This window comes from Dama dama, chromosome 11 (genome assembly GCF_033118175.1).
Source record: "Dama dama isolate Ldn47 chromosome 11, ASM3311817v1, whole genome shotgun sequence".
NCBI lineage: Eukaryota > Metazoa > Chordata > Mammalia > Artiodactyla > Cervidae > Dama > Dama dama.
The window spans coordinates 6,363,034-6,386,756 of record NC_083691.1 but is presented as its reverse complement, the minus strand read 5'-3'; the positions used below and the strand labels follow the sequence as shown (position 1 = coordinate 6,386,756).

General features: G+C 51.2%; 1 protein-coding gene across 1 annotated transcript in view; it reads left to right on the top strand.

Moving 5' to 3' along the window:
* The window catches only part of NCS1 (neuronal calcium sensor 1), a 55,124-nt gene extending 32,419 nt beyond the window's left edge, over positions 1 to 22,705 (top strand). The window contains exons 3-8 of the mRNA XM_061154407.1: positions 3,555 to 3,693; positions 5,244 to 5,322; positions 8,668 to 8,756; positions 9,251 to 9,328; positions 11,849 to 11,966; positions 19,063 to 22,705. Of these exons, the coding sequence (XP_061010390.1) occupies positions 3,555 to 3,693; positions 5,244 to 5,322; positions 8,668 to 8,756; positions 9,251 to 9,328; positions 11,849 to 11,947 (484 nt within the window). The 3' untranslated portion in view covers positions 11,948 to 11,966; positions 19,063 to 22,705. The remainder of the gene's footprint in view (positions 1 to 3,554; positions 3,694 to 5,243; positions 5,323 to 8,667; positions 8,757 to 9,250; positions 9,329 to 11,848; positions 11,967 to 19,062) is intronic.
* The last annotated feature ends 1,018 nt before the right edge of the window (positions 22,706 to 23,723 follow it).

The following is a 23,723-nucleotide window of genomic DNA, read 5'->3' as shown; positions in this document are numbered from 1 at the left end:
GATGATGGGGTTACAGTGTGTGGAGAGCAAGCACTTGCCTTTACATGCAGCTTGGCTCGCAGGAGAGGCAGATGAAGAGTAAGCCTGGGAGGCAGGAGTCCCGGGACCGAGCCTAGTGTCTGCTGTGTGACCTTGGACCAGTCTCTCTCCCTCTCTGGGCCCCCAGTTTCCCATCGATCCGTGGCGGGATGGGAGTGTACCCGTGGTTCTGTAACCACCTGCCTGGAGTTCTCAGGTTCCGACCAGGGTCTCCGGGGCTCAGGAAGAATGCCTGGCTCTCCCTCTCTCTATGTGTTTATTTATTCATTCATTCACTCACCCAGCTCATTCACTGAGTTCACAGGATGGTTACTGAGCCCTCGTTATGTGTAGGCCCTGGGCCAGGCACGGGGGCGCCGTGGCGTCAGGGAGTTTGGTCGGATGGGGGACACAGCCTGAAGGTACATGTGGTACAGTGTGGTTCCTGCTGCCCTGGGGTCTTTCTACGGCTGGGCGAGCAGATGAGCAGTGCAGACCCTGGGGGGGGGGGGGGGGGGGGGATCTGGGCAGACTTCCTGAAGGGAAGCTGGGACCTGGTGGATGAGTGCGTATCCAGGTGAAGGGGAGGAGGAGGTGTGTTTTGCAGGCCCAGGGACCTGCGGGTGTGAAGGCCGGGAGGGTGGCTGGCATGGCCAACTCTGGAAAGTGCCGCAGGGTGTGGAATATGGGTCGAGGGGGGCGGGGACAGTGGGCAGGGGAGGCTGGGCCATCAGGCTGGGGTGGGCTGCTGCTAATGGCACCAAGGGGGCTGGGCCCCACAGGGACAGGGACAGCCTCTGCCAGGGAAACTAGATAGCCGCCCCCCACCCCCTGGAGGTTCCCTACTGAGGCCAGCCTCCTTGCACCCCCCAGGAAAGCCACAGGGCCCCCACTGCCAGCGCCCCCGCAGGTGCACACAGCACTGCCAGCTCCCATCCCACCGCTTTCCCCTCCCAGGAGCCAGGCAGCCGCAGGGACCCGGCCAGGAGATGGCTTTGGGCACCTTCAGGTCTCCCTCTATTGATTTTAATAATCGTTTAGAATCACTCGAGTAACACACAGCCCACTGGGTGGGTGGGGGGAGTGGGAAGCACTGGGGGACACCAGGGGAAGTGTGGCCCCCATCTGGGTCTCCAGGGCCTGCTATGCCTCCATGTGGGTCATCACATCCTGGCGCCAAGCCTGCCCCCTCCTCGTGCCCAGGGACCCATCCTGACTCGGGGCCAGGGGTCACAGACCAGGTCTTGGCTCTGAAACGCTCCTCCCTGGCTCTCCATCCTGGCCTAGGAGTGGAGATCTGCTCCTGGAACACGCACCTGGGAAAGATGTTTTGTGGGGGGACCGGCCCTTTCCTGGTCCTGCTGTGCGAGGGGCCTGGCCTCAGTGCCTTCATCTGTGAAGTGGGGTCACTGAACCCATTGAGCAGGGCTGAGCAGCGACTGCAGGAGGAACTGTCCACGAAGGCTTAGCCCAGCACCTGGCATGGGGCTGTTGTCAAAGGTGATGAGACAGGGCAACTGAGCCTGGACCGCCGCCCTGGGCCTCTGGCCTCTCGAGGTGCCCCAGGGCATGGGCGGGAGGACACATGGAGGCCCGGCCTCCTTTAAGACCCCTTGCTTGTGATGGGCACTGCCAATGGTGAGAACTCACGCCAGCCGGACCCTGAGCCCTGCCCCATCTCCTGGCTTCCTCCCAGCCTCTCCCTCACCCCTAAGAGAACACTGACATGTTAGCAAGAGTCTAGTCTTGCTTTCTTTCTGATATCTGACCTCAATCACTTAGGCTTCCCAGGCTTCCCTGGTGGCTCAGATGGTAAGGAATCTGCCTGCAAGGCAGGAGACCCAGGTTCAGTCACTGGGTGGGGAAGATCCCCTGAAGAAGGGTATGGCTACGCACTCCAGTACTCTTGCCTGGAGAACCCCGTGGACAGAGGAGCCTGGCGGGCTACAGTCCATGGGATCGCAAAGAGTCAGACACACCTGAGTGACTAACACTTTCACGATTGCCAAGGCCCCCTCCTTCCTGTGCCTTGCACATCCCTTCCCCCAGCCCAGGCCCCTCAGATTGTTCTCCGAGGGTGGGGGCACTGTGGCTTCCCCGCAGGCTCCCTGTGAGTTGGCCGCCAGTCACGCGTCTCCAGTAACTTTCCCAAGACCTGATCGGAGAGTGGCCCCGGGTAGACTGGAGAACGGTGACATCTCCAGGGCTGGTGTCTCTGAGCATCTGATCCTCTCAGTGGATACTTCGTACCCTGCCTCAGCTCCAGTCTAGGCTGCGAGGACTAGCAAATCTCTCCATGACGGAGTCTCAGCTTCCTAATCTTTAAAATGGGCTTGGGAATTCCTTGGCAGTCCAGGGGTTAGGACTCTGTACTTTCACTGCCAAGGCCCAGGGTTCAATCCCTGGTCGGGGTACTGAACTCTCACAAGCCACACCATTAAAAAAAATGGTGGGAGGGCCATGTTTATAATACCTTGCTCGTGGGCCTGTTCGGGTGTCCCAAGAGAATCAGGTTTGCAAAGCGCCCAGCAGACAGTGGCTGAGTGGAGGTAACAGCTGGTAGCCGATAAAAGCTGATCCGTCTCTCTACCCCCATTTGTGCTGGGAATCCTTCTCGGAGGAAGGCATGTCCTGGCTGGAGTTGCCAAGCTCCATGCAGGGGCCAGCTGGTGAACTGATTTCAAAGAGCACTGAGGTCATGACACTAAAGATCATGCCATGGATTATTTTTTATGTCCAACCCTGTGCCAAGGATGCTACGTCAGCATCTCGCACAGTCCCCGCATGGCGGAGGTGACAGCTGTCGCAGTTCGTAGAGGAGGTGAGTCAGGCTCAGAGAGGAGAAGGCGCTTGCCCGAGGATGCACAGCCCGCAAGTGGCAGAGTCGGGACGTGGGCTGTGAAGCCATGTTGCCATCAGATGGCTGGCTGGCTGGAGGGTCCCGTGCTGGGCTCTGGGGACGCAGGGTGGACAGGTCCAGTGGGAAGCCCCGAGGTGCCCTGAGAGATTGCCGGGCTCCTCCTTCATTGTTTACCCAGTTCCCTGGGAACAGAGGCAGGGGAGCGGGTGTGTGCACATGGGGGGTGCAGGCACGTGGGAGGAGCCAGCTGCCAGGCCCCAGATGGTGGCTCTGCCCACCAGCGCCACCAGCCTGCCCGGCTCCAGGAGGGGGCTCAGTGGAGAAGGTGGGGGGAGGCGGGAGTGCCTTGCGCAAGAGTGAGGCTTCGAGGAGGTTGCTTGTGTGAGTTTTGTGTTAGGCGCCTGTGTGGAGCAGGGGGCTGAGTGGCCACGTGACTCTTACCCCCGGGAAAGATGAAGCTCAGAGAGGTGTGGCCACCTTTTGCCAGTCACACAGCTAACGAGAGGCAAGGGTGGGATGAGCCCAGGCCTGTGTTGTCCAGGTCTGTGCTCACGACCCCGTGTGGCACAGTTTCCCAGGACAGGGCCTCCGGCTTCCGGGGCGCTGGGCAGGAGCTCCCAGCACGTGGTGATGCTGGAGTCTCCTTCACCGTCTCTCGCCTGGTCTCTACCTCCAGGTACAAGGGCTTCATCAAGGACTGCCCCAGCGGGCAGCTGGACGCGGCGGGCTTCCAGAAGATCTACAAGCAGTTCTTCCCATTTGGGGACCCCACCAAGTTCGCCACATTTGTTTTCAATGTCTTTGATGAGAACAAGGTGAGCTGGGGATTGACGGGTCCTGCACCAGCCCAGAGTCTCCCCCCAACCCCCCACAACCAGCCTGGAGTCCCCCCAACACCCCACAACCAGCCCAGAGTCCCCTCCTTCCTGAGGCATCTCCACACTCACACTAACCCGCTTATGTTCCCTTTGGAGAAGGAACACACAACAAATGCACACACATGCATGCGACCCACACATGCGCACAGTTGCACATAAATGCATGCACACACACGGACACACACGCACTCGTATTGCACACAAATGCATGCACGTGTATTCATTGTGTGAGCTCACGCATGCTCAAGGCACCTCCAGAGATCCATGTACGCACACACATACCATCCACACAGACATGTGTGTTTGCACACATGCACACATATATGTCCACCTTGACCCTTTTCTTACAAGGACAAAAGGCAAATGCCTCCAGGGATAATAATTAGGATTTGTAATCATAATAGACATTTATGTACTAAGCCCTTTACATGCATTATTTTTACTGAGACCTTACAGTCGACTGGATTTCCCTGGTGGCTTAAATGGTAAAGCATCTGCCTACAATGGGGGAGACCTGGATTCGATCGCTGGGTCGGCAAGATCCCCTGGAGAAGGAAATGGCAACCCACTCCAGTACTCTTGCCTGGAGAATCCCATGGATGGAGGAGCCTGGTGGGCCACAGTCCATGGAGTTGCAAAGAGTCAGACATGACTGAGCGACTTCACTTTCTTTCACTTTACAGTTGCCTACCAGTAAAGGTTGCCTTTTAATTACCCCCATTTTGCAGATGAGGAAACTAACAATCATATACTATGAGATCCTTTGTGCCTGGCTTCTTTCACCGAGCATGATGTTTTCAAGCCTTATCCACATTGTAGCGTGTCCACCCCTGCCGCCCCCCGCCGGCGATGGCCACCCGCACAGTTGGCATATACCCACCGTTGGGGCGTCTGCAGTCCTCCGGACTCCGTCCTGCGCCGGCATATTTCCTGGCTTCCCGCGTGTTCGCGGTGGATGTCCTGTTACTTGTCGCCACGCTCCACACTGTCGCGCACTCAGGCTTGTTTCTGCTCTTTCATGCCCTGGCTTTCTCCGCAGGCGGCGGCAGCCAAGACGCTGCCTGACCCTGGGAGGAACTCCGGCGGCCTCTCTGGGGTCTCAGTGTCCTCAGCTGCAAACCAAACAGGATTGAACAGTCCAGAGCCCCGCCTTCTTCTCAAGCCTTTGAGCCTGTGGTTCTAGGCTGAGGGGAAGGGGGTTCTGGGGCCTCTGTGCTGTGCTGAGGGAGCTGCTGGCTGTTCCTTTCACCAGCTGTGGAGTCAGGCTCTCCCCCTGGCTCGCCCTGTCGCTGTCCCTCCTCCTGGCCTGTCCCATTTCTAATCCTCCCCGTCCCCCCACCCCCCCATCTTCTCTGAACCTCATCCCTTCCCTCCCTTGCTCTGCACTTGGGCGTCTGGTACCTGCTGCCATCCATCCATCACCACCCATTGGAGGAGGGGCCTGACCCGCGCTAACGAGGCCATGCCTGCCCCTCTCTCTCCTGCAGGACGGGCGGATCGAGTTCTCCGAGTTCATCCAGGCACTGTCGGTGACCTCGAGGGGAACCCTGGATGAGAAGCTGAGGTGTAAGTCCCGCTCCCTGGCGGTCCCAGGCTGGAGGGAGGCCAAACACCCGGGCCCAGGCTGTCTGCCCGGCGCTGACAGTGGCACAGAAGTCCTGTCCTTCCAGGTCAGAGGCGGTTTCCCAGGGGTGCCCAGGCAGGAGGAACGTGGCTTCTTTAGGCAGGTGGACAGATGGGGCAGGAGCAGAGGGACATTTGAGCAGGTGCAGACATGGAAGGTTCAGTGGTGAAGGAATCTGCCTGCAACCTGACCCGGGTTTGATCTCTGGGTTGGGAAGGCCCCCTGGAGGAGGAAATGGCAACCCACTCCAGCGTTCTTGCCTGGAGAATTCCATGGACAGAGGAGGCTGGTGGGCTGCAGTCCATGGGGTCACAAAGAGGTGGACACGACTGAGCGGCTAACACACACAGACATGGCACCTTAGGCAGGACAGCGTGGAGCTAAAAGCTCCACTTCCAGGGCTGGACCCACCGCTTCAGAGGCTGTTTTGATGACTGATCTCATTCATTCACTTAGGTACTGGTTCAGCCAACAGATACTGACAAAACATGGCCACGTGTCAGTGCTGGGCAGAGGCTGGGACCCACTGGAGCATCAGATAGACAGGCACCTGCCTTTGTGGCTGTCAGTCTAGCATGGGGGCATTATCCATAAGGTCCCAGAAAACTGCAGCCAAGGCAGGAAGCGGGAGACGTGAGCTGACCGGACAGGAGCTGGCCCTGTTGTGTGTTGGGAGCTGAACTGGGAAGGGGGAAGCTGGCTGGGAGAGGGAGGAGGGAAGAGGGCTCCTGCAGGGGAACAGCATGTGCAAGGCCCTGAAGAGAGTCAAGAGAAGGATTCAGAGGGGAGAGTGAGGGAATCTGGAGAGAAGATGAAGACCGTGGACTAGAACTCACTTCTCCCTGAATGCAGAGTTCCAAAGAATAGCAAGGAGAGATAAGAAAGCCTTCCTTAGTGATCAATGCAAAGAAATAGAGGAAAACAATAGAATGGAAAAGACTAGAAAGCTCTTCAAGAAAATTAGAGATACCAAGGGAACATTTCATGCAAAGATGGGCTCAATAAAGGACAGAAATGGTACGGACCTAACAGAAGCAGACGATATTAAGAAGAGGTGGCAAAAATACACAGAAGAACTATACAAAAAAGGTCTTCATGACCCAGATAACCATGATGGTGTGATCACTCACCTAGAACCAGACATTCTGGAGTGTCAAGTGGGCCTTAGAAAGCATCACTATGAAAAAAGCTAGTGGACGTGATGGAATTCCAGCTGAGGTATTTCAAATCCTAAAAGATGCTGTTGTGAAAGTGCTGCACTCATATGCCAGCACATTTGGATAACTCAGCAGTGGCCACAGGACTGGGAAAGGTCAGTGTTCATTCCAGTCCCAAAGAAACGCAAAGAAAAGAATGTTCAAACTGTCGCACAATTGCACTCATCTTACACGCTAGCAAAGTAATGCTCAAAATTCTCCAAGCTAGGCTTCAACAGTACGTGAACCAAGAACTTCCAGATGTTCAAGCTGGATTTAGAATAGGCAGAGGAACCAGAGATCAAATTGCCAATATCGGTTGGATCATAGAAGAAAGCAAGAGAATTCCAGAAAAACATCCACTTCTGCTTCATTGACTACACTAAAGCCTTTGACTCTGTGGATCACAACAAACTGCGGAAAATTCTTAAACAGATGGAAATACCAGCCCACCTGACCTGCCTCCTGAGAAATCTGTATGCAAGTTAAGAAGCAACAGTGAGAACTGGACATGGAACGACAGACTGGTTCCAAATTGGGAAAGAAGTATGTCAAGGCTGAATATTGTCACCCTGCTTATTTAACTTATATGCAGAGTACATCATGTGAAATGCCGGGCTGGATGAAACACAAGCTGGAATCAAGATTGCTGGGAGAAATATCAATAACCTCAGATATGCAGATGACACCATCCTTATGGCACCACCCTTATGAAGAGGAACTAAAGAACCTCTTGATGAAAGTGAAAGAGGAAAGTGAAAAAGCTGGCTTAAAACTCAACATTAAAAAAACCAAGATCATGGTAGGGGCTCCCATCACTCCCCTCAAAAGACGCTTGCTCTTTGGAAGAAAAGCTATGACAAACCTAGACAGCGTATTTAAAAAGTAGAGGCATTACTTTACCAACAAAGGTCTGTATAGTCAAAGCTATGGTTTTCCCAGTAGTCATATATGGATGTGAGAGTTGGATCATAAAGAAGGCTGAGCACTGAAGAATTGATGCTTTTGAACTGTGGTGTTGGAGAAGACTCTTGAGAGCCCCTTGGACTGCAAGGAGATCAAACCAGTCCATCCTAAAGGAGATCAGTCCTGAATATTCACTGGAAAGACTGATGCTGAAGCTGAAGCTCCAGTACTTTGGCCACCTAATGGGAAGAGCTGACTCATTAGAAAAGACCCCGAGGCTGGGAAAGATTGAGAGCAGGAGGAGAAGGAAAGGACAGAAGATGGTTGGATGGCATCACCGACTTGATGGACATGAGTTTGAGCAAGCTCCAGGAGATGGTGCAGGACAGGGAGACCTGGCATGCTGCAGTCCATGGGGTCACAAAGAGTCGTACATGACTGAGCGACTGAACACCGCTTCTCACTGAGACATCTTCACCGCTTTGTATTGGCAGCAAGAAAACACAGCGGTTTCTTTTAGGAATAAAAGAGGATTTTGTTTATGCAGAAGCTCCTCCTGCTTTCCTGGGCATATGATTTTATTTTCTAAGATGACCCTAGAAAGATACAGCATCAGTGTGGAAAGGGAGTGACTGAGACAGGCAGAGGCTGGTAGGTGGGGAGGGAAGGCAGTGCTTGGGAGATGCTCCTGGGGCCCCCTCCCCACTCAGCTCCAGCCTCTGAGGCCTCAGCTCTTGCAGACCTGGTGTCTCCTTTGCATATATATATCTTTAATAACTCTGGTTGAAATGGTACCTGGGTCCTTTTGTGTGTCTGTCTGTCTCCTCCCATCTGTGTTGATGTAAATATTCATTGGGCTTCCCAGGTGGCTCAGTGGTAAAGCATTCGCCTGCTAATGTGGGAGATGTGAGATTGATCCCTGGGTGGGGAAGAGCCCCTGGAGTAGGAAATGGCAACCCTCTCCAGTATTCTTGTTTGGGAAGTCGCATGGGCGGAGGAGCCTGGTGGGCTACAGTCCGTGGGGTCGCACAGAGTCGGAGAGGGCTGAGCTACTAGACAACAACAGATGCTCGTTGACTGGATGAGTGGTGGGGCTCTTGGCCGGACTGCATGCTGAGATGTGGGGTGGGGCCGCCTCCCCTGCCCCGGGCCAGGGGTGACTCCATCCTGGCTGGCTGATTGCAGGGGCCTTCAAGCTCTACGACTTGGACAACGACGGCTACATCACCAGGAACGAGATGCTGGACATTGTGGACGCCATTTACCAGATGGTGGTGAGAAACTTGGGTCATATGGGGTGGTGGGGAGGCCATAGGGACATGAAATTTAGTGACTGGGCCTGACCCAGAGGAAGCTCCCCCTGGGGCGGCTCTCCTGCCTGGGGTAAGAGATGGCCCGATAAAGGTCACTGCCTGGGGTTGCTCTGTGCAGATGGGGGCTGGGGTGGATGGGATGTTCTGGAGCAGAATTACAGATGGTGGCGGCATTGTGGGGAGTCGGAGGGAGGGAGAGGCAGGCCTCATCTGGAACTGCCCCTGTCTGGGGGGCATATTTTTTTTTTGGCTGTGCCCCGGGTCATGTGGGATCTTAGTTCATTGACCAGGGATCGAACCCTCACCCTCTGCATTGAAAGTGTGGAGTCTTAACCACTGGACTGAGGGAAGTCCCGGGGTGACAGGGCGGGGTTGGGGGGGAGCTGTATTTTTGAGCAAAGGGCCCCAAGCCAGGTGTGGCAGAGGCCAGTCCCCACCTCATCTGTCCCTGGCAGGGGAATACCGTGGAGCTCCCTGAGGAGGAGAACACCCCGGAGAAGAGGGTGGACCGGATCTTCGCCATGATGGACAAGGTGAGACCCCTCCCATAGGCTCCGCTGACCACCTAGGGGTCCGGTTCATGACTAGGTAGGCATCATGACTGGTGTGATGTCCACTGGTCTGGCTGGCAGCCATCCCCTTTGAACATCAAGGGTTTTAATTAAGTTTGTCCAGCTCTTTCTCTTTGATTCACTAAGATTCTTAACCTTGTAAATTTTTTGCCATGGACCAGAGATGTTGGCATTCTGGACAAGTTGGCTGTGGACTCCTCAGAATAATGATTTTTAAGTGCATCAGATAAAATCCACAGGATTAAGAAGAGAGCTATTTGGAATACAGCCGGCAAGACCTTTTTTTAAAAAAAAATTTGTGATGTGAGCTTCTTTATGAATATGTTGGATAATAAGATATAGAGGTGGGTTTAACCATCCCATAATACCAAAGTGGGGCGATATGTATGGGTGGTCCTACAGCAGCTGTGATGTATCATGAAAATGCTGAGATCCCCACAGATGACAAATTCACAGGTACTGCCGGTCCTGTGGGGGATCGTCACCCAGATTCATTATGGAAGGAAGGGCTCAATTTCAGTTAGAAGTTAGCAAAAAGAACGAACTCTTTTTTTTCCCATTGTAGTTCACAGACCTGCTGAATTCTGTCCACAGACCCCAGTTTAAGAAACCCTTCTTTTTAAAATGAGTTTGTTATTTTTATTATCATTTTTTACAGTAGGCCCTTGTTGGTTATCTATTTTAAATATAGCAGTGTGTCCATGGCAATCCCAAACTCCCAGTCTAGCCCTCCCCCTGCCCCCTGCTGGTAACCGGGGGAATAAACTCATTCTCTCTGAGTCTGTTTTGTAAGTAAGTTCATTCTTATCATTTTTTTTTAAACTTTTTATTTTGTATTGGGGTATAGCCGGTTGACAAACAATGTCGTGATGGTTTCAGGCGGACAGCAAAGGGACTCGGCCGTGCATATAACATGTGTCCACTCTCCCCCACACTCCCCTGCCATCCAGGCTGCCACGCGACATTGAGCAGGGTCCCCTGAGCTATACAGTAGGTCCTTGTTGGTCGTCCATTTTAAGTGTAGCAGTGTATATGTGTCAATCCCAAACTCCCCATCTATCGCTCCCCCTGCCCTTCCCCTGCTGGTGACCATAAATTCATTCTCTAAATCTATGAGTCTGCTTCTGTATCATAAATAAGTTCATTTGTATCCATTTTTTAAGCTTCTGCATATAAGCAATATCATATAAGAAACCTTTCTTTATACCAAGGTTTTAAAAGTGGAAATAGCATTGTTTTTAAATAGTAATTGGATAGCAGGATGGTACGGAAACCCAGTGTTGCTTGCCTTCAAAAAAGAACATGAATGAGAGTGACCTTGGCCTTATTATTACATCCTGGTTGGGTGCAGGTGCTTGTCCTGAAAGCTTTGAGCCTGAGGCCTGACTTCCTTAATTAAAAAAGTGAGATCAGCTCATGTCAGAGAGGCTCAGACACGGAGGCTTAGTCGGCGCTGGGCTCCTGGTGACAATCAAAACATGCGTCCACAGAGTGTGGGCTGAGAATCCTAGTTTCCTGCAGAGAGGTTCAATGTTATTCAACAGCAAGGTGTTAAATCCCCCTCCCCCGCCCCCACTCAGACCTCCCTTATTTTGGGACACAAAAGTGCACACTGGGGTCAGATTGGGTGCAAACCCGGCTTCCCCAGTTAGCAGCCAGGGGACCCTGGGCAGGTGACTGAGCTTTAGCATCCTCACTGGTAAAACGGTGATAAGACCAGCCCCTCTTCTTTAGACCAAGCACCCGTGTAGCGTGAGTGGGGCCCACAGTGGACACCCCTTGAGATCTGCCTGCTGAGTTTGTGGAACCCTCATCACACCGTCCCTCTCCGGGTGTGGGACGTGGTGGGGAGGGGGTGGCCGCCAAGGCCTTTTTCTTTTGCTCTCACGTGTTTCCTTGAAAGATGCTCCAGGGGAAGGAAGTCTGGCCTGAATCGTTTCCTCCCACAAGAGATCCACCAAAGCCCTCTTACGTGGGTTCCACCCAGCCTCCTTGCCAATCTCTGGAGTTTGGTGTACACTGCTCCAGAAATGGCTTAAACACCTTTCCAAGGGTGACCCCAGAGACATGCATCAGGCCCTCAGCCTTGTGGGATTAACAGTCTTTGTGGGGACGAACAGCAGCGAGGATGATAACTATGGCCCTAAGGGGCACTGCCAGTCAGCCAAGCCCTTTACAACAGCTTGAGCTCAAGGATGGCTCCCCCAGTGCCCTGAAGAAGCTGGGCATGTCTCTCCAGTCCCCAGATGCAAAAACGGAGCCCTGAGAGGCAGGTCGCCCAGCCAAGGTGAGCCAGCCAGGAAGTGCCCGGCTCCTCCCACCTAATGAGCAGCCTTGCCTCCCTCCTGACCTAACTTTGGAAGCTCTCTGGGGACCAGCCCTGGGCTGGGCTTGGGGAGGGCGTGTCCAGGGTCCGGGCCAGAGGCCCCTGTCCTAGGAGGCTGGCCACCCCCTCCCCTCTACCCGCCTCTCTGCTTACAGAATGCTGATGGGAAGCTGACGCTGCAGGAGTTCCAGGAAGGATCCAAGGCGGACCCGTCCATCGTGCAGGCGCTGTCCCTCTATGATGGGCTGGTATAGTCCAAGGCCCAGAGCTGGGGTGAGTGGAGGGGGCCTGGGGGTGGGGTGGGGGCAAGGGGGACACCCAGCCAGAGGACACCTGGGTTTGGCAGGTAAGTACCTGGGTTTCCCAGGGGCCCTTGGGGTTTGCCCAGTTGAAGCATAGCTAGTAGGGGGAGGCCCAGGAGGCAGGGCCTTCAGATCAGCCAGGCCTCCTCTGTTTTTGTCATTATATACCTAGATTCATCCAGAGACTTGACTTAAATAGAAGTTTCCCTGGGTTGAAAACACTTTGAAACGTCCCAGTTCTCAGTCAGGGCCAGGGGCCTGGGAGAATATCCCTTCTCAATCAGGGTGGCTGAAGACCTCAGCTTCTGTCTCTCTTGATCAATAGCTCAAATGTGGTTTCTTTTTTTTAATCCATAAGCTTTTGGTTTTTTGCTCTTAGTGCAGGATGATAGCCTACAGAGGCTTCTGTTGCTGGCAGAGAACTGACCCCCACGGTCCTGTCCAGCTGTCTTAAACATGTCTCCTGGATGATGCATTCTGTCGGTACAGACCTAAGAGTAGAATTGCTGGAACACAGAATGTGTGTAGTATATTTAGCTTTAGTTGTTACTACTGGACAGTTTTCCAATGTGGTTGTATTATCTCCTACTCCCACTCGTGATATATGGGTGCTCCCAGTGCTCCACTTCCTGGCCAGCATTGGATCTTCTCTGTCTTCTTAAATTTCAGCTGTTTTGGTGAGCCTGTAGTGATAGCTTGTTGTTATCTTTATCTGCATGTCTCTGATGAGCGCTGAAGTTGGGCACATCGGCATATGTGAAAGTGAAAGTGGAAATCGCTCAGTCGTGTCAGATTCCTTGTGATCCCATGGACTGGGCCTGGCAGGCTCCCCTGTCCATGGAATTCTCCAGGCAAGAGTACTGGAGTGGGTTGCCATTCCCTTTTCCAGGGGATCTTCCCAACCCAGGGATCAAACCCAGGTCTCCTGCACTGCAGGCGGCTTCTTTACCATCTGAGGAGGGAGGCCCAAGAATACTGGAGCGGGTAGCTTATCCCTTCTCCAGGGGATCTTCCCGACCCAGGAATCGAACCAGCGTCTCCTGCATTGCAGGCAGATTCTTTACCAGCTGAGCTACCCAGGAAGCTGAGGCGTGCATACTCAATTTTACCATCACCTTATGTGCAGCGCTGTCTTAGTCGTCTGTTGCTACATACTGAGATCTTGCAAAACTGCAGCCGGAAAGAACAAACATCAGGGATTTGGATGCAGCTTTTTTTGGTGCCTTTGGCTCAAAGTGTCTCTTGAGGATACAGCCAAGCTGTCAGGAGGATGATAAACAATCCCAGTTGACCCAAGACTATCCTAGATTTAGCGCTCAAAGTCCTATGTCCTGAGAAACCCCTCTGTGTTAGGTAAACCGGGGTGATCACTAACTGTTGGCCAGGGCTGCGGTCTCATCTGAAGGTGTGGCTGGGGGTGACCCACTTCTAAGCTCACTCATTTGGCTTGGCAGCCTCACCATGTGCCCCTCTGCACAAGGCTGCCTAACAGCATGGTGACTGGCTTCCCTGAGCGTGAGATTTCTGGGAGGGAGAGAACCCAAGGTGAAAGCACAGTCTTTTTATAACCCGATTTCGAGAAGCAAGATCCCATTGCTTCTTTCTCAAGAATGCCTTCACTACTTTAAGCTATTTGTATTTCTATATACATTTTAGAATCACCTTATAAATGCCTATGTGCACATACACACACACACACACACACACGCGCTTGGATTTTGATTGGGATTGAGTTGAATCTCGGCTTCCCAGGTGGTGCTAGTGGTAAAGAACCTGCCTGCCAATGCAGGAGATGTAAGAGACTTGGGTTCAATCCCTGGGTTGGGAAGATCCCCTGAAGGAGGGCATGGCAACCCACTCCAATATTCTTGCCTGGAGAATCCCATGGACAGAGGAGCCTGGCGGGCTACATCCATAGGGTTACAAAGAGTTGGACACTACTGAAGTGACTTAGCATGCATACAAGAGTTGAATCTCCTGTTTAACTTGGGGGAAAATTGGCAACTTTATAATGATGGGTGTTCCAATCCATGAAGATGGTGTATCTCTCTGTTTCAGTGAGTTCTGTTCAGGTGCTCAGTCGTGTCCGACTCTTTGCGGCCCCATGGACTGCAGCACGCTAGGCCTCCCTGTCCATCACCAACTCCCAGAGTTTACTCAAACTCATGTCCATTGAGTTGGTGATGCCATCCTTTGAATTTTTGTCTTGGTAACATTTTGCTATTTTTAGCTAAAAGGTCTTTCATATCTCTTAATAGATTTATTCCTAGGTATTTGATGTTTTTGATGGTGTTTTAAGTAGTAATTTTAATTGTATTTTCCATTTGTTTCTGGTTTATAGAAATTCAGGTGATTTTTTTTTTAACTGATCCTATAACCATGGTCCTGCTAACTTCACTTATGAAATCTTAGATTCTGCCTTAGATTCTTTTGGATTGTCTACGTTCTGTTTCTCCCTTTCCTATCTCTCTGCCTTTGTTCCTTTCTCCTGCTTCCTTGCTGGTTGGGCTCTCCAGTCACACAGGAGTGATGAAGGTCTAACTCTCGGGGGAAAGCTTTCAATAATTTCCCATTAGTTAGGTTGTTTGTTATTAGTTAGGTTGTATTAGTTACGTTTTGTATTAGGTTTGTATTAGTTAGGTTGTTAGATAGATTTGATCAGATTTAGAAAGTTTTCTTCTTTTCTAGTTTTCTAGGAGGTTTTTTTTTTTTTAATCATTAGTGGTGTTGAATTTTATCAAAATTTTCTGCACTAATCAATATTCTTTTTTTTTTTTTGCACTAATCAATATTCTTATATGACTTTTCTCTCTTTGTTGTTAAGATGATGAATTACACCAGTTGATTTGTATGTGTGTGTGTGAATACATTGTATGGCTCATCCATGGAGTCCTGCCCATTTAAATATTCTATGTTTTTTAGATATTCTATGTTTTTTTTTTCTGTTCTTTTTCAAATTCTTTTCCCATTTAGGTTGCTATATAATATTGAGCAGAGTTCCCTGTGCTATACAGTAGGTCTTTTTGGTTACCTGTTTTAAACATAGCAATGTGTACATGTCAACCCCAAACTCCCTAGCTGTCCTTCCCTTCCAGCCTTACCCCCAGGTAACCAAAAGTTCATTCTCTAAGTCTCTGAGTCTGTTTCTGTCTTGTAAATAAACTCATTTTTATAATTTTTTTTTTCAGATTTACATATGTGATGCCACATGATATTTGTCTTTCTCTGTCTGACTTTCTTCACTCAATCTCTAGGGTCATCCATGTTGCTGCAAATGGCGTTATTTCATTCTTTTTAACGGCTGAGTAATGTTCCATTGTATGTATGTACCACATCTTCTTTATCCATTCATTTGTCGATGGATATTTAGGTTGCTTCCATGTCTTGGCTATTGTAAACAGTGCTACAGTGAACACTGGGGTGCATATATCCCTTCGAACCATGTTTTTCTCTGCATATATGCCCAGGAGTGGGATTGTAGGATCATATGGCAGCTCTATTTTTAGTTTTTTAAGGAACCTCCATACTGTCCTCCATAGCAGCTGTACCAATTTACTTTCCCACCAACAGTGTAGGAGGGTTCCCTTTTCTCCATGCCCTCTCCAGCATTTATTGCTTGTGGATTTTGTGACGATGGCCCTTCTGACTTATACCAATCGATTTTTGAATGCTAAGCCACTCATGATAAGCTTTTATGTGTCATCAGATTTGATTTGCTGATATTTTGTTTAGGAGGCCTGTTTTGAAGCTTCTAGTGTTATCTTGCATACTAAATCCTTTTTCATTGAAGGGACATTAGAAAACATGTTTAAAAAGAAAACCTCCATTAAAAATTATTATTGAAAAAAAAAAACCCTTCATATATAACCCTTTTATATATAACCCATTGCAGGGCTCCACCTGCAATGCAGAAGACATAGGAGATGCAGGTTTGATCCCTAGGTCGGGAAGATTCCCCTGGAGGAGGAAATGGCAGCCCAGTCCAGTATTCTTGCCTGAAAAATTCCATGGACAATGGAGCCTGGTGGGCTATAGTCCAAAGGGTCGCAAAGAGTCAGACACGACTGAGTGACTGAACACACACACATATAGCCCAGAAATAACCACTGTGAACATTTTGTGTCTAGAATGATTCAGAAAGAATTGAACACTTACAGAAACTTAATGCTCAGTAACTAGGTCACATAGGAACATAATAATCAAACCAATTTGTAAAGGAACTGTGACAGATATTTCTATAATCTTAGAGATGCTCAGTATGCAGCTCTGGGTCCTGGAGCACATCCTGATCTGTTGTCTAATTTTCACGGCCCCCTTTTTGTGAATTACCACCAGCGGCCTCCTTGGCAACTGTCACCTAACAACTGCTTCATTTCCTCCAGGCCGTGGAAAAGTGGTGCAAGCCTGGGTTTTGATGTATTCCCCGCCGAGGAAAAGTTGTACAGTGTAATTCATTTCTTTAAAGCGTGTAATTATTTTTGAATTACCTTATTTGTTTTTGTCTCACAGTTTTCTATGAATGTATATGTATACATATTTCCTCAACAACAATGAGTTCATAACCATATGCTGTTGGCTATTTTTCTCTTTTTGCTTTGTTTTTTCAAAGAACAACTTGTAGGAAACACTTATTTTTTCTTTTGGAGACTCAACAGTAAGAGGTTTGTAACGTGTTTTATCCAACTTGGCTTCACATTCTTTGTGTCTGCACTGGCTTTCCTTAACACAATTTATGTAGCCATATATCTTACCCTCACCCTCACGTGTCAGCTAGGACAGTGTAATTTTATTTCCGTGACAAGCTTTTCAGGGTGACAAGATTCACTTTTCTAAAGCTCTTCCCGAAAATTGCCCTTCTCATTTTTTCTCAGGCTTTCCCAGATCTGTCTGGTTGTAATTATATCCAACTTGTGTTCTGTCGTTTTTGTGATTTATTTGCCTTCTAAGATTCCTGATGTATCATAATTCTTAGATAAATTACTGTTATATAATTCATTGAATTATTCAGGAGCTGAGATCATGCATATTTTCTGCATCACTAAATCTTGCTTGAGATCATCCTTTTTAATAGCTACATAGTATTCCATTTATGGCTGGACCATGCTTTAACCAGTCTTGTGGTATGGGACACTTAGGTTGTTGGAAATTTGAGGATGGATTGAAACCATTTTTATTACAGAAACACTCTCAGGCAATAGTGGAGACTATGTAACTCCATGTACCTATCACCCAGCTTCAGAATCATGGATTCATAGCAATCTTGACCATCTATTCCCTCCCCCACACCACTCATGCTGGGTTGTTTTGAAGAAAATTCAAGACATCATATCATTTCATACATAAATATTTCAAAATGTATTTCTAAAACATAATGACTTTTTAAAAAAAATCCATAATACCAAGAAAAAAGTAATTCCTTAATACGCTCCCATCAGCATTTAAATTCCAGTTTCCCATTATCTCACAGTTTTCTTCTCACTTTGTTTATTGGAATCAGAATTGGAATAAAAGCCACAGATGGCAATTGGTTGGTAGGTCTCTATTTTATATATCTTTTTTATTAAAAATTTTTTTATGTGGACTACTTTAAAATTCTTTATTGAATTTGTTACAATATCGCTTCTGTTTTATGGGTTTTGTTTTCGAGTTTTTTTTGGCTGTGAGGCATGTGGGGTCTTTGTTCCCTGACCAGGGATCGAACCTGCACCCCCTGCATTGGAAGGCAAAGTCTTAACCACTGATCACCAGGGAAGTCCCCTCTTGTTTATTTTCATCTCTTAAGTTTTCCCCCTTCCCTTTCCGTCTCACTGTTTGTTGAGAAGCGCATTCTGTAGGGTTCCCCACAGTCTGGGGTTTGCTAAGGGTGCCCTGGGGTGCTGTTTACAGACTCCTGTTTCCTGTTCTTCCTGCAAATGGCAGTTGATCTTGCCACTGGATTTGGTCCACTTTTGGTGAGACCGTCTCGTGGCTGGGGTTGTGTGTGTCCGGCAGGCACACGTGATGTCGGTGACATCAGCAGCTCTTGCTGATTGCCATCCCCATCCATTCATCAGGTCGTGCAAAATGGTGACATCCTACAGTTGTCTTTCCTTCATGGCTGGGTGCATCACTTTTATAAAAGGAGATGTTCCCTCATCCATTCGTGGGTTATCCCCAGGGTATAGTGTTCACAGGGAGGGCAGGATGGATACTTGATTCTTTATCAGTTTTCAAAACAAGTTGGATTTCTCACATCCTTTAGAAGTGACCAATGATGTTTCATAAAAACAGTATGTGTAATTATGAGTTTAGGGATTTAAATGCATTTGATGAGCTTAATTTGGGGTGGGGGGAACTGCCAAGCTTTTCCACAGTATCTGCGTCATTTTATGTTGCTACCAGGAATGATTGAGGGTTCCAATTTCTCCACAGTCTCACTAATGCTTGTCAGTTTTAGGTTTTATCCTAGTATTTGTTAAGTGGTGCTTCTTTCTCTCTCTCTCTCTAACCCTCAAGGCATGGGGATCTTAGTTCCCTGATCAGAGATTAGACCTGCGGCCCCCTGCATTGGAAACAGGAAGTCTGAACCACTGGACCACTGGGGCAATCCCTCCTCGTGGTTTTGGTTTGCTTTTCCCTGATGACTGATTCTGCCCAGCATCTTTTCCTATGCTTATTGGCCCCTGCTCACTTTGTTCTTAACGGTTGCACACTCTGTCACATGGTTCTGTCCTTAATAATCTGGCCGGTCCCCCTATCGCGGACACTCAGGTTGTTCTCTCCTGTTTAATTTTGCTGTTACAGATGATACTGACATAAGCATCGCATTTATTTCTGAAACATACATCCTTAAGCACCAAATGTGTGGACTGGAGGGAGTGCACCTTTCTAGGACTTGTCACCTTGTCCTCTAGTTCCAGGGTGCCCGCTCCCCGGGCCGTGGACGGGTACTGGTCAGTGGCCTGTTAGGAACTGGGCTGCATTGTTTTCCACGAAACCAGTCTCTGGTGCCCGCAGGGTTGACTCCCGCCGGCTCTGTGTCCCTGGCAGCCAGCGCTGAGCCCGCCCCCCCGTCCTGTGTCTTCCAGATGCCTGGGAACCACTCACCTCCTCCCGTGCCATGAAGGCCACGTCCGCCCTGACTCCCCCGCCCCCGACTCCCGTGTCCACCGAGCCTTCCTCCGCATCCACGCCCAGCCGAGCTGCCCTGGGAGCTGCCCTGGAATCGCGAGGCCGGCTCCCCTCCGCCCCGCACCCACCCGCCGCCTGAAGCCGCCGGCTCCAATCGCCAACAACCTCCGCTTGTCCAGAAAACGAGCCCACGGATGGGAAAGGCCCCGGCCCTCTGCAGAACCCAGGACTCGTCCGCTTTGCAGGCGGGGCCTCGGTCTCACCTGCTCTCCTTGCGTGTGTGCTTTTGTGTTTTTTTTTTTTTTTTTTCCAAACAGACACTGAAAAAGAAAAAAACAAAACTACCTTCTGTTCTAGAAGATTCCGACTGACAGATGGGGAGAAGGCCTTGGGGACGTCGGAGAACCCTGCCTCCCACCTTGACCTTCGAAGCCAGAGAGGCCGGGGGCGAGCTCCGGGCGTGGGGGTTAACGTGATGTTGCCGCTCCCTCTTCCTCGGGCAGCAAAACCACCTGCTTGGCTAGGATGATTAATTACGAAGATGCTGATTTTCTGTGATAACAGTATTGTGCTTTTGGTGGGGAAAGTGAGGTGTTTTTTTTATATATATATACATATATAATTGATATCTTTTATTTATTGGTTGTTAACTGTTGCTGCTGCCTCTGTGTGTCCAACGGTCCCAGGGATGCAGGGCCCACCGTTTACATGTGCACGCCCCTCACCCACCTGCCCACACTCTTAGGAGGATGGTGGCCTGCAGCGGCCAAGAAGCCAAAAATCTTTTTTTTTTTTTTTTTTTTTAATTTAAAATTTTAGATACTGTGCTTGCTTGATGTTTGGAGAGGGGAAAGGTGGGCTTCTTCAATGGCTAATGCACTGTTCCCTCTGCTCGAATGCCTCCTCTCTGGATCTCTATTCTCTGCTCCCAGTTCACACCTCTCTTTGTTCTGTATCCTCCTGGGGTTCCATCCCATCTTTTCTGAGGATGGACAGGGGACAGCTTTGAGCTTCTCGGTTCTCACTCTGGTGTTTGCAGCCGCGAGGTTTGTGCTGAGACTGGGAGACAGGAAGGCGGGCGGCGGGGATGGACCAGGAAGCTAGGAGAGGTGAAGAGGGAGTGAGCCAACGTTTAAGGGCTTTGAGAATTGCCGATCACTCTGCTTTCCTGCCTTCCTGCCTGCGAGGAACACGGTACCCTTCCCTCCTTTAGCTCAAAAGCCAGGAAGGGTGGAGGGGGGCGGGGAGAGAAGGGAGAAGCCAGGAAGGGTGGGGAGAGATGAGCTGCAGGCAATCCCATTCAGGTGGCCTCTCTGGCTGTGACCTGCCTGAGCTCATGGAACTTTCTAGCTCTGCCTGCCACTGAGACAGAGCAGCCCCAGAGTCAGATGACCTTGGAGCAGAGAATGGGAGCCCGAGGCTGGCTCTGTGATCGCGGGCACCCCCTTGCCCTCTCTGGGCCCCAGCTTCCGCCACTGTTGCAGACCCAGGAGGCCTGGGCTGGAGGATCTGAAGGCTTTTCTCCGTCCCTGCCGACGCTGTCTAATTCTAAGCCCGGGTCTCCTGCTGTTGGTGACTCTGTGGTCTGTGGCTCAGTTTCCAGACCCCAGCAGACACGGGGACCGTCTGAGCCGCCATCTCGTCTCTTGGCACATATCTTCAGGGACACGGCAGCCCGTGGTGGCGTTGCGTGGGGTCCAATTACACACCTTGTCCCTCCCCGCAGTATCCTGGTCCTCCTGGGCTCCTGAGCCAGCTTCCAGGCTCAGAATTTGTCCTCCCCCAGGGAAGGCTTCGGGGGCCAGAAGCAGCCTCCCAGCCTGTGGTAGGGCCAGGCTGGCGTCTAGAATCCTGCCTTCTTTTTTGCACAGTCAGCAGCCGACCCCCTCCCTGCTTATCCCGGCCCCGGGAGACGAGAAGCTGGCACTCAGCCCCCACTGGGAATCGCCCTCACCGTCTACTTTGCACTTTCCCAGGAGGCCAGAGATTCCCTTGCTCCTTAGCCCTCAGCCACCAGACGCTCTGTCAGAGAGCGGCTCTGCCAGCGTGGGCCTTGCGCGTCCACTCCTTGGGCTGGACCACTCAGCCAGCTCCCCCCGCTCCCTCCTGACGTTCGCGGATCCTCCGCCTCCCCTGGAAGCCCGCCAGACAGACCCTGCATGAGTGGGATCAGTAGTTTCGTTTTCATGGGGGACTTTGAAACCTGGGCTCTTTGGGGCCCCTGCAGTCCCCTTCCTGCTCAGGCCACTGGCCCAGGAGGCCCTGGGACCCATCACCAAATCCTGTAGTTCTTCATCCTGGCTCTGACCTGGGGGCCTAGGGTGGGAGGTGAGCTTGGTGACTTGGGACTGGAGATGACTTCTGGACATCTGGACAGATGACTTCTGAGACTCGATTTGTGTCTCTGGTCCAGGGGTCAGGAGTGGTTGTGCAGCTGTCCCGGGGGCATCATGAAAGGGCTTGTGGCTGAGAATTCTCCAGGGTTCAGCATGTAGGTCCCATCAACTGAGGCATTGATTCCCAGGTGTCCGGGGAGAGCTGAGTGCCGGGCTTTCCTCCCACCTTCTCGCCTTTGGCCTTTTGGTTTGGAGCCACAGGTGTGGCTTAGCAGGAGGTACTGTGGACCTGTGCCCCAGGTACACCTTGGGTCCTTGCCCAGAGACCGTCCAGAGCATGCTGGACACTGGCCCTTTTTTGCCCGAGGTTGTGGACAGCGACAAGCCTGTCCCCTCCTCTCACCAGGCCTCCAGCCTCGGCACCCTGGAACCCTGAGCAGTCTGTGGGCCTCTCTCCCTGCCACCATTTCCCACCCGAGGCCCAACCCCATCAGCTACTGCTCTCCAGGGTTTCCAGGCCAGCTGGAAGCCAGGCTCTTAGCCTCCCCCACCCCCTGACCCCGCTCCCCAGCCCAGGAGCAGGAATCAGCCTCGGGCAGCGCATCTGCAGCAGCCCTGGCTCCTTCCTCATGATGTCTGCTCCCCGCTCCGCGTTGATGGTACTTAGGAGAACCTCATGGGTTTCCAGTATTCAACCAAGCAATGTTTAGAGTAACGTCAAGGCAAATGTGTGTCCTCTCCATCCCCTGAAATGCTTTTCATTTTGACAGACACTTCCTAGATGACAGATGCACCTGGGCTTTTGGGGACATTGTCTCTTCTCTCGGGGTTTGGGGGGTGGTGGTGGGTGGGAGTCCTGGGTGTCCTGGGAAGTGGCAGCTTCACTGTTCAAGTGCAAGCTACCCGGTTCCCAGTGGTTTCAGCTTCTAAGTATTGAAGGGAATGCTGGGAGCGCCCCCTGGTGGTGATAAGCAGTAAAGACATTTGGGGGACTTGCTCAGCCAAATAGATGGTTTGAGAAGGAGGCTGCAGATGGGGATTTGAGGAGGGGGGCCAAGATCTCACCCAGGCCCTGGGCTTCCACCTCATTGGCAGCATGTGTCCCACATGCCCCTCTTCTAGGGCCACCCCAGGGGTAGCAAGCGAATTAGCATAAGGGCACTGTGATGGGAAGCGTTGCCCCCCACCCCCCTCTTTTTTAATATCTGCGGAATAAACCCAATGGTTGATTTTTGAATGAATAAAAAGGCTTTTGTTGAATAAACAGCTGGTCCCAGCTTCTGTCTTGGCATCTAGGCATCTCAGGCTTTGTCTGCTCCCCGGGATTGGGACGAACTCAGAATCCCTTCCACCCACCCACCCCCAACTCCCTCCTTCCGCCCAGGCTGTACATTTCTGTGTCCCCTGTGTCTTTGCCACAAGCTCCCAGTCTGACTCAGTGACCGGCTTTCTCCAGGACTCCGGGCAAGTCTCTGCTGCTCACTGGGACTCCGTTTCTCCATCCGTCAGATGGGAGTGAGTCTCTCCTCAACCCGTGTCACAGGGCCGTTGTGGGGAGCAGCCATGAGTGGAACCATTAGAGCCCTTGGTCAAGGTGAAAGGCCAGTGGAGACGTGAATGGTCATGGTGCCCCCTGCCCAGAGCCTGTGACTTTGGAGAGGAATTTGGGCAACTCTTACCAAAAAAAAAGGGGGGGGGGGGAAAAGCAATGTTTCCTGGGTGGTGATTTCCTTTGTTTGCCTCCCAGCCCCTCTGGACTTCTTTCGGGCTGCTGTCCTGTCTGAATCTGCCGGTGGGTGTCTCTGGGGGAGGGGCAGGCCCTGGCTCTGGTGGTGTGGCTGGGGGTGGGGTGGGACCCCGGGGTGGACAGAAGCCACGCAGCATGCCCAGGCCTCCTCTCGTGTTCCTGCTGTATGTCGTCCGTGTCACGCCAATTAAACACGCTTCCTGACTTGTCTTTGCTTCCCTTGTGTGGACCTGTTGCTTTGTCTGTTTCTTTTTCGTTTCATTGTAGGTTTCTCCTTCCTCCTGTGACACCCTTTCTCTTGCTTTGGGTGTTGTCCGCCCAGTTGTCCCGAGAGAAAGCATGTGCAGAGTGAGAACCTTGGGTGTAGTGAGCAAACCAGAGCATTTCCAGGAGTTTCTGTGGAAGCCATGGGTTCAGCAGCGTGAATCCTGAGCCCACCCCACAAGTCACCCCCAGCATTTCCATGCCCGCCTGTTTCATCTCTTGCGGGTCTCTGCAGGGTTTAACTATGTTTGAAAACGGGGGCCCCGACAAG